Here is an 11244-nt window from a genome sequence, read left to right as displayed (position 1 = left end):
TGGTGATGGTGACGGTGGGTGATGGTGGTAGTCAATTTTGGTGGTGAGTAATGGTGGTGCTTGCGGTGGCGATGGTGGGTGGTAGTGGTAGTGGTGGTGATAAAATCCAAGTGATGAACGATATTGCTGTACTATTTAACAGGAGGAGGAGGAGGAGGAGGAGGAGGAGAAATACTAGCTCTGTTTAAACGAACAATCCTTCTATGAACACACACACACACACACACACACACACACACACACACACACACACACACACACACACACACACACACACACACAAAACAAACTTCTTCACTGCAAAATTGAACAAGACAAAGAAACCCCCCCCCTCCTCTCTCCTCTCTCTCTCTCTCTCTCTTCTCTCTCTCTCTCCTCTTCTCTCTCTCTCTCTCTCTCTCTCTCTCTCTCTCTCTCTCTCTCTCTCTCTCTCTCCTGCTACACTGATCACGTAAATGCTAAACTGCGTGGGTGACCGTGAGAATGACATCAGACTGGTGACGGTTCTAATGCTCTTAAGATATCAGAGAGGAGGCTGACGAGGTGGTGGTGGTGGTGGTGAAGGCAATTACACATGGTTACTTGATGACAAACCGCCCAAGGACATTTCTCTTTACATCTGCTGTCTCTTCTAAATATTTTACTTGCTATATATTGGAAAATCTTGACTCCTTTTCCCTTTTCAAGCAGCTTCTTGTAAATATTTCATACATTGCCTTTAGTGATGTGACTTTTTGCATGTCGCAGGGAAGGAATTAGCCCCTGTCCCTTTGATACGAGACAATTATCACCACTATATGCAGTGTATGAAATCTTTATAAGGGTCTGCAAGAAAGTTATGGGTGAAAAAGAATAGATTTTGCAATTTCTACCCAGTTTAAAGATCGGATGTGGCTCTAGAACAAGTAAAGACGTCTCAGAGTGATTAATTAGGGAAAGGGGTACCAAGTGGCAGTCAAAGGGTTTAAAGAAGAACAAAGTATATAAAAGATAACACATAAAGAGAATATTTTAAGATACAGACTTTTACGGTGTAGTAAATAACTAAACACACAGATTTTTAAAAGCATACATAAATTCTTGAATGTATAAAGTCATCATTCCTGCTGAACACAATTTTAAAAGCTTGTATGAACTCTCAGGTAGCAAAACTTCTCGCTTATGATAAAGTCTCTATTGCTGATGGACCAAACCTGTCTGCTGAAGGAGAGGAAATCTGACAGGGCGGAACGAGTTAGCGAAAGAAGCACTGTTATAATTATGGCCTTTTGTTTCTTTTTTTTTACTTTTTCTTATGTAAATTTTTCATGTCTATATTTAACTATTTTGTGGGACTCTTATTGGGTTTGTATTAATTCTGTATTTTTCCTTCCCCTTTGATGCTCTAAAAACAACAAGAACAATAAGAGTAATAATAACAAATAAGGAACTAGTTTTGGTAAGTTCATTGCCCTTATAAGCACCAACTCAGACATTCTCACTCGTAGATATTCATATCCCCTTCATTCCTTCACTTCCCCTTCTTACACAAACATACCAAAAATAACAGTAATACTAATAAAAGAGACTTACCTTATTTTCGTCAACCCTAAGGACCAAATTCTGAAAACACCTGCCTGCTCTTTTAGTTGAAATTACACGTATTTTTGACAGCAATTTTTTTTTTTTTTTTATGATTCTAAGTGACAGATTAACAAGATTTGCACATTATTAACGGGAAAAACACTCATGAGAACCCGGCTAATCATCTCTGTGACCTTGGAAAACAGTCGTGGCGAGAGACCAGAGCCTTCTAAAATACAGCCCAGACACTCTTACTTTTTCGCATTTCCTTCATTCCTTCGACTGTTTTGTGGCTCGGGACAGTCACGCCCAGAGAGAGAGAGAGAGAGTGACATGTTCATATTTCTTCATCCACTTCTGGCACTGAGTTGACGCATAAATTGTGATCAGTGCCTGTGTGGGTTTGGCAAAGGTGCACAACCTTACACCTGTCAAGCCTGAATGACACCTGACACTTGCAGCCAGAGTGGGATAATACTGTGCAGGTCTTTCTGGTGATGTCACTGCCTTGTGCTGGGGCTCGGTGTTTCCTCTCTCTCTCTCTCTCTCTCTCTCTCTCTCTAGTTCAGTGTCGTATGTAAGTCTTCAGGAATGCACCAATCTCTTTGACTGCTTTGGTTTTCTTCTCAAGTTAAATATTTTCATTGCTATGCTTGTTTTTGTACTGTAGTGTGTTAAATAGTTATGTAGCTTTAAATTCGTAGTAGTAGTAGTAGTAAGTAGTAGTAGTAGTAGTAGTAGTAGTAGTAGTAGTAGTAGTAGTAGTAGTAGTAGTAGTAGTAAGTGGTGGTGATAGTTGTTGTAGTAGTAGTAGTAGTGGTAGTAGCAGTAGCAGTAGTAGTAGTAATGATACAGCAACTACTACTGCTACTACTACTACTACTACTACTACTACTACTACTATCATTTACTTTACAGTGCTCTATAATCTAATTACTGACTAATCCCTTGACGTCCTCCCTCTCTCATCCGCGCTTGACAGGACGTGGCGTTAATTGCGATATTTCCAAGAACTTTTTTTGTGATTCTGGCGAGGGTTACCAAGCACTCTACACCATCAACAGAAAAAAAAAAAAAAAACTTAGAAAACGTGACTAATACAATGTCTGTCGCTTTTGAAAACAGGCGTGACGAGAGATCAAAATGCTTAAGAGAACACGAGAAAATTTATTTGTTTATTTTTCCATGTGACATTGGACTAGGACAACAGAAAACGTAAAAGGAAAAAAAACAAAAAAACAAAACAGGAAATGCCTACTAATGGTGCCACTCCTAAAAAAAAAAAAAAACACACAAAGCCGGAAACATTAAAAAAAAAAAAAAAAACTAAAGAATGAATGTCTTAAAACCTAAAATACATAGATAAACACACGAACACACGCACCATTCATTACCAATGCAAAAGGTTACCTACGTGGGTGCAATCTCTTTGCCTACCAGTATATACCAGAGAGAGTAACATTACAAGGAGGACAGGGAGCGGAGAAGAAAAATACTGTTATGAGGCGACACTGACAGACTGGGAGAGAGAAGACGCGACAGACAGACAGACAGACAGACAGAGAGAGAGAGAGAGAGAGAGAGAGAGAGAGAGAGAGAGGAGAGAGAGAGAGAGAGAGAGAGGGTCCCTGCCACCACCATCACCACCGCTGTCGAATTTATTTTTGCTTATGAGTCAAGTAGTAGTAGTGGTGGTGGTGGTTGTGGTGGTGGTGGATAGGGTAGAAAAAAAGCCCGTCGGGACAAGTGGGTGTGGTAGTGGTGGTGGTGGTGGTGGTGGTGGTAATATGGGTGTGGTGTAGTGGCAGATGGCGAGAGAGAGAGAGAGAGAGAGAGAGAGTGAGAGAGAGAGAGAGAGAGAGAGAGAGAGAGAGAGAGAGAGAGAGAGAGAGAGAGAGAGAGAGACCTGACTTATTAACTATTCGAATCACCAATGAACCTACAACTTCACCATTCAACTATCATAATTTACCTAGGCCTATTCATCACCAACATTCACACACCAGTCACCACCGGGCACTTGCATACAACCAACACCATTTACTTTACGTCATAAGTGTCCTTTTTAATTTTTCTACCCATTCATTCACTCCCCTTTCCCATTTCTCACTTCCCTCCCTTCACCAGTCACCAGCAGCAAGCACTAGCATCAAATCAGCACCCCATTAAATGTCATCACTAAAACTAATGAGTCTCGTATTGCCGCTCATGTTCCTTTGCTCAAGTACACACTCTCTCACTGATCCTCGCCACTCATCAGCCTCTTGACGCGCTGAATGCTCCGACAGTGCTTAAAATGCTGGCACGAGGCGGGCTACATTGTTTGTTTAAGGGATTAATTGCGTGAAGCGATGCGTAGGACATTGGTGGTGGTGGTGGTGGTGGTGGTGGTGGTGGTGGTGGTGGATGGTAGTAGCAGTAGTAGTAGTGTAGTAGTAGTAGTAGTAGTAGTAGTAGTAGTAGTAGTAGTAGTAGTTGTTGTTGTTGTTGTTGATTACTACTACTACTGCTACCATTACTACTACTACTACTACTACTACTACTACTACTACTACTACTACTACTACTACTAATAATAATAATAATAATAATAACAATAATAATAACAATCCGCATGTTAACGTGTCCGCCGGTGTGTGCGTGCGCTCAAGCTCGTCCGTTTCCTTCCCGTTTCATGAATAAACAAATCATTCCTATTACTCATTTATCTATTATCACTTTTACAACGAACACTGACCAATGATTCCCATAATTCCACGGCACAGAATACAAGAAAAAAAAAACACACGAGGCAGTAGAGGAAGGAAAACAAAACAAAATAAAATAAACAAATAAATCATCACTACACACAAACACACACACACACACAAAAGTTAATCAAACATATACACACCTAACATACAGCAAAGGAAAACAAAGGAAGATAACAGCAGTGAAAGGATTAAACCAACTAACAATGGAGACACAATCTTGCGTCACAGCAGCTCTGGGAAACACATGGGCTAATCGGTAGTGGTCTTAGTAGGTCTTAGTGACACCCTGCCTCACAAAAGAGCTGGGATGCGCAACCTAATAGTGGCATAAGAACAGGGTACATCGTCATCCTATCCCCCACCGTGACGGATTCACTCCCTGCTAACCTCTTTAATACTAAGACGTCACTTTTATTACTCGTAGCACAATCTGAGTATCATTTAAAGTTTAGGATTGATTTGTTTGTCTTCATAATCAAGTGGCTAACAGTTATCTGGGGGTAAGAAATACAACTAAGTAAGAAAATAAAGGCTGGTGCAGGAAGCCATCAGACCTGCACGTGGCAGTCCCTGTCTGAAATATGCCAACTTACTTCCCCCTATCATCCCCATCCTATCTTCTAAACCTCCCTATGACTCACCACTAACAACCTGGTTACTGAGTCCGTTCCATTCATCTACCACTCTAGTTGAGAACCAATTCTTTCCTATGAAACATGCCTACTTACTTCTCCCTATCATCCTCATCTATAAATATGTCTAATCCTCTTTTAAAGCTCCCTAATGACTCAGCACTAACAATACATACTGAGTGACGAGCGAAGTCACGTGTCACGGTGGCGGTGCTAGGTAATGACAAATACGAGGAAGATTTTAGTCGTGTAATCCTTTTTCTTGCGACGAACTTCTTTTTTTTAAATCTAGTGAAGTATGAGGAAGGACACACAAGGCGGTAACGAGATGGTGATACCTGGCATTGCTTTCACGTCACGTTAATCTGGCCGCTTCTCCTTTGATGGCAGGTTATAAGAGTTTTGAGTTGTGATGCGGGTGGTAATGTGTCTTGTCTTTTTAATTAAGTATTTCACAGCTATTCGCTACATCTTTCCTTGATTATTTAACTCTAAGACATCTTTACTTGTTCTACAGCCACCTCCAGTCACTAAACTGAGCAGACAATGGGGAAAATCTATTCTTTTTTTAATCACCTTCCTTGTAAATGTTTATAAAGATTTCATACCTTACCTCCAGTGCTTCTAACTGTTTCGTGTCGCAATGAAAGGGAATTTTAATGCGTGTATCTTTCTATGACAGTGGCCATGGGGGAAAAAACAGGCCACTTCCAAAAGAAATGTAAAGAATGCAATCCAAAAATTGATTTATAAGTGTAGGACAAAAATACTCACATACACTACAAAAGGATGGGAAGGAAAGCTTGTTAATATGCCACTTACAAACAAACCAAACCAAACTTCATCGCAGGACAGAGAGAGAACAAAACACGTAGGTTAATTCAGTTCCAAAAATGTCCAGTACTTCTCTACTGATACGGTTCAAGTCGCAGGAAGGGAGAAAAACAAAAGCAGGCAGAGAGTTTAAGAGTTTACCAGTGAAAGGAATGAAAGACTTAAGTGAAGGGTTCTTTGTTAACTTTCTTTTATTATCTTTTTGTTATCATGTATCGCTTTATCTCTTCTATTTTTTCCTCTCTTGCGTCCTCGTCATTCTTTTCTACCTTCATTCCTTCGTTCCATTTATCTTATCCTTCCTTCCTTCCTTTCTTCCTGTACAAACGCAGTAGTTATTGGCAAGACAGTGACCCAATGCGGGGTTCGAGAAGGCAATGAGAGTGTGGATAAGATTACAGGCGGGAGGGAAATGGATGGATAAGATAGCAGCAAGTATCGGGACATACCATTACAACAACCTCATGCCAAGTTCCTCAGTCACTTTGTACTAAGATGAGAGCCAGTAACCCTTAGACTGCATTATTATATATTTCTAGTAATCCTATGTAATTTTACTTACCGAAAGTTACGCTATATGTAATGAAAGGCTTTAGTGTGTATATATATTAAATGGTACCCTTAGTTGTGAGTTTATTTTTCCTTTTATTTACGCATATTTCCTTACCGCGAATCCATCTGGAAGGCTTTTCTTTTCTTTTATTTATATTTTCATGTGTTAAGAGCATTCGTCAAGGGCATAAAGAGTAAATGAAATAAGTTAAAATATCTTGCCACTCCCAAGAGGTCAAAGAAACACACACACATACACACACACACACACACACACACACACACAAAAGGTTGGTTAATTTACTTGTGATGTCTTTTGATGGGTTACACAATTGCCTGGGGAAGTTTTCGCCAGTCATTCCCTACCACCATTCATCATCCCCCATCATGTTCCAATAACAATATATACTTTTATTTAATGTCACTTCAGCGTCGTGTGGCCTTTGGAAAGCACTCCTTATAAGAGACCAAACTTCAAAAATACGTTCATGATTCTCAAGACGAATTGAAAAATTTTTCAGGCCTTTGATTCTTGGAATTAAAAACATAGACAGAAGTTAACCAATCAGCAACGTGGCCTTTGAAAAACACTGCTTAATAACCTTTTCAGCATCAGAGAAACTTTGTAAGCTTCACAAAGAGTAAACTGAGATGTAATGGTAGTTGATGAGCAGTTAGTGGTCATTTTTAATCCTTTCATTACAACAAAATTATCTTGAAGCCAATACATTTTCTTAATGGTATTCTGAGTGAAGCTAAGCTAATATCGTGGTACTCAAAGGATTAAATGACACCAAACCGTTTGGAAACACGAACCGAGACGTGACAATTTTCTAATCCTTCGATAAAAAAAATAAGAAAAAAAAGAAAAGAAAACAAGCAGAACCCAATTAATCAACAATGTAGCCTTTGAAAACACTCCTTAAAGACACCAAGCCATTTATGAACAAGAGCCGACGAGGACAAGGAACTCATCATGACGTCACAGGTATCCACGTCCCTGTGTGTGTGTGTGTGTGTGTGTGTGTGTGTGTGTGTGTGTGTCTGTGTGTGTATGTCCCCAGCCAGGCCTCGTGTTCCAGCGGCTCTTCCCGGATTGATGGCGTCATACAAAGGGAGGGGAGCCCGTGACGCCATCAGTTCCGCGTTCAGTGAGGTCTTCTGTGCTTTGTGACTAACTGTGGTGGTCGTGGTGGTGGTCGTGGTGGTGGTGGTGGAGTACCTTGTCTCTGCCGCTCTGTCTAGTGATGATTGCTTAAGATAAATGTGTTTGTGTGTGTGTGTGTGTGTGTGTGTGTGTGTGTGTGTGTGTGTGTGTGTGTGTGTGTGTGTGTGTGTGTGTGTGTGTGTGTGTGTGTGTGTGTGTGTGTGTTTGTCCCGTTTTTAATTTATCTTATTATGTTCACTTGATATTTTTTTCCTGTGTGTGTGTGTGTGTGTGTGTGTGTGTGTGTGTGTGTGTGTGTGTGTGTGATATCAACAAGACCACTGACTAAGATGTTTACTTTGTCAGTATGTTTGTCCGTAAGGAACCAAGCAAGCACGCACGCACGCACGCACGTAAATAAAAGTATAAGTAAGCCAGTAGGTAAGTATTCTCTCTCTCTCTCTCTCTCTCTCTCTCTCTCTCTCTCTCTCTCTCTCCTCTCTCTCTCTCTCTCTCTCTCTCTCTCATCTACATTGTGTGTGTCGGGGTCGGGGGGGGGGTGAATTGTTGTTTACTAGTAAGATACGAGCGGATGTTTACTGTATCAAGTGCAGAGATGTTGTCAGTCTTATCTCTTTATACCATGACTATGCATCAGTAATTCCCAGAGAGAGAGATACGCAGCTCAAGAGGCATGACTGCGTACACGTCTGCCCAATGTTTGCTGATGGCTCTTCGTTCGTATTCTAGAACATAAGATGATAAAGTAAGGGAAAGTGCAAACAAGAGTTCATCAGGCTTACACGTGGTGTTCCCAAGCACTGAATTCTTGTACAAGGAGGAATGGAGGGGAGGAAAGGTGCTACATGTAATTATTCGGGTTCTCATTGGTGTTTCCCTCTTTGATAGCAAGTAGGGAGTGCTTTTTGCCACTGAAAACACCCATTAGTCCTAAACACTTCGGACTCACATAAGGAATATTCTGAAAGGTCCCATATAATGATTAAACGGGTTCTCACTAGTGTTTTTCTCTTTACTAGGGAATAATGACTCTATTTGTCAGTCTTGATGAAAATATCCATTACTCTCAAACGTTTTGGACTTACGCAAGGACGTTTTTGAAAGGTCACCTAAATGAAAATGTTTTAGACTCTGATAAGGAATATTTACAAAGACAACACAAAAAGTAATTGGGTTCTCACTGGTATTTTCCTCTTTGGTAGTGACTAAAGAGTCCTTCTTAAACTATCTTATCATTCTGCAACGCTTTAGTGATAAACGCTATTTTCAAAGGACGCAGAGATGATATATCACGTGCTAATATATATTTTCCCCATTAATGATTTAGAATCCCTCTTAAACTGAGACTAGAATCACGAAAACACACTTGAAAACCCCAATAATTTCCACGACAGCCTGTTAACCTTTTCCTCTGCAATATGTAACAATTCACATCACTAAAAGCAACGCGTGGAATCATTATAAGTATTTACAAGAAGGAAAGGGATTAAAAAAGAATAGATTTTGCAATGTCTGGCCAGTACAGTGTTTGGAGATGGCTGTAGAGCAGGCAGAGATTTAAAGTGTTTAGTAATTAAGGTGGATGTGTCAAATACAAGATGAGATGAAACCTGAATTGAGAATATTGTCCAAGTTTTCGTGAGTCATCAGATCGCAAGGGACTTTCCGTATAGGAAGAAGATTTTTTTTAGTGTTGCTTCCGGCAAACGTGGAATGCAACAAATACAGCATCAACAAAGGGAACGATTTCAAACTCGCACCACTAAGATTGCCAACACCAGTAAACACAAACCTTTGACAACGACACTAGAGAACAAACAATTTCAGAACATGAACCTAGGAGATACAAGAAATATTTTAGAGGTTACATTACAAATCTGACTTAAAAGCAAAAAAAAAAAAAAAAAGAGCATTACCTTTGTTTCCCTTGAAGTTATTGATACATAAATGGAAACAGTACTGTAAACAAAAATAAAAAAAAAACAATTTAACAACACAAGCAAGGGAAACAGAAGGGATACTGGCTAGAAGTAACGCTGTACCCTTGAGCCCTAGGACTGGAGGGGGATAAGGGCGCCAGATCCGGGACACAAGGGCAAGTCAGACATCCGAGTTATCACAGCTCTCTCAGGAAGAAGAGAGAGAGAGAGAGAGAGAGAGAGAGAGAGAGAGAGAGAGAGAGAGAGAGAGAGAGAGAGAGAGAGAGAGAGAGAGAGAGAGAGAGAGAGAGAGAGAGAGAGAGAGAGACAAAAAAAGATGAGTCTGCCTTCTGTGTGAGGCTCGAACCAAGGGCAGTGTGTTTGGGGATCAGTATGCGAGCCAGTGGTCCGTTGATGGAGTGGCGGTGCTCTACGTGTGACTTGTGGTGTTTTATCACTGTTGCTTAACGTTATGGTGCTTTCCTCTCCCACTCCCTTCATCGGTGCCCTTATCCACACCTGTCTCTTATACTACCTGTGTTCCCGCCCCCTCCCACACAGACACACACACGTACGGTACCGTTAGCCAGGTGTCATTGCAGTATCTTATCCTTCATTGCACCTTATACATTGTCTTCAGTTCCCCGTAAACGAAAGAACGAAGAGAACGAAAAATTATGGTTATCCACGAGGTTTCTGTTCTTAAATCACTCCATTGCACACTGTATATTATCGTTCTTCTCCCTTCATCACACGAGGAACATAAGGTATTGAGGAATCTGGTAAAGGGGAGTAACCAGCGCAATGACATACACAGCTGATGAACCTCAAGTCACACACGAATGAAGAAGAGGCCAAATACAAACAAGTCCTGCATTACATAGTGGGAGGTTAAGTTAATTTCAACGTAGCGACGTACCATCGAGCAAAAGTGAAGAATACAGTGTTTAGCTTATGATAGAGAGTAAAAACAGACCCTTTAAGTATTACAAGGTACGTAGGTTAACTCTATACCAGTGCAGCGACATATCATCGAGACTCGAGTGAAGATCAAAGTATCCAGCTTATGATATAGAGTAAATAAAGACCTTTCAAGTATTACAAGGTGCATAGGTCAACTTTACACCAGCGCAGCGATATGTGAGTGAAGAATAAAAGACTCCAGCTTATAATTAAAGGGTAACTGTAATGCCACACTTACCTGTCGCCCCAAAACTGCATCTTCTGAAGGAGGGGGAGGAGGAGGGAAGAAAAAGCGGTAGACTACTTACCACGCCTATTCTTGAATCCTGACAACCAGAATACAGGTGATAATATTGACAGGAAGAGAAGCAGTGCAGGTGATGCAAATAATAATAGTAGCAATGGCTATGAGAGTAAAATAATAATAATAGTTTGTAGTAGTAATGAGGATAATAATGATGATAAAAAACACTAATAATAATGGTAATAATAGTAATAATTCGTATTGAAGCATGAAAAGCATTAGTATTTAGCACAAAAAATAAATATAAAAAATACACAATGAAAAATATAAAAGCATAAAAATATAAAGAAGAAGAAGAAGAAGAAGAAGAAGAAGAAGAAGAAGAAGAAGAAGAAGAAGAAGAAGAAGAAGAAGAAGAAGAAGAAAAAGAAAAAGAAGAAATGATAATGATAATGAAGAAAAGTAATAAAACATAACGAAACAAACACCACTATCACCATCACCACCACCACCACCATCACCACCACCACCACCACCACCACCACCACAAAGATGATGACTATGATAAAAAAAAGACAACAGAGGAACAAGAACAATAAAAACAACACCAAAAACC

The 11244-nt window shown here is 40.2% G+C and overlaps 1 protein-coding gene across 3 annotated transcripts in view; it reads right to left on the bottom strand.

Moving 5' to 3' along the window:
- The window catches only part of LOC135111233 (uncharacterized), a 138468-nt gene that overhangs the window by 2965 nt on the left and 124259 nt on the right, over positions 1-11244 (bottom strand). For 2 of the 3 annotated variants that reach the window (XM_064024389.1, XM_064024390.1), the window contains one exon: positions 10693-10710. The exons of the other annotated variant lie outside the window; for it this stretch is intronic. In XM_064024389.1, coding sequence (XP_063880459.1) covers positions 10698-10710 — 13 coding nt within the window. In that variant the 3' untranslated portion in view covers positions 10693-10697. The remainder of the gene's footprint in view (positions 1-10692; positions 10711-11244) is intronic. 3 annotated transcript variants of the gene reach the window in all.

The sequence above is a fragment of the Scylla paramamosain genome, chromosome 21, assembly GCF_035594125.1.
Source record: "Scylla paramamosain isolate STU-SP2022 chromosome 21, ASM3559412v1, whole genome shotgun sequence".
NCBI lineage: Eukaryota > Metazoa > Arthropoda > Malacostraca > Decapoda > Portunidae > Scylla > Scylla paramamosain.
This window is presented reverse-complemented; position numbering and strand designations above follow the sequence as displayed.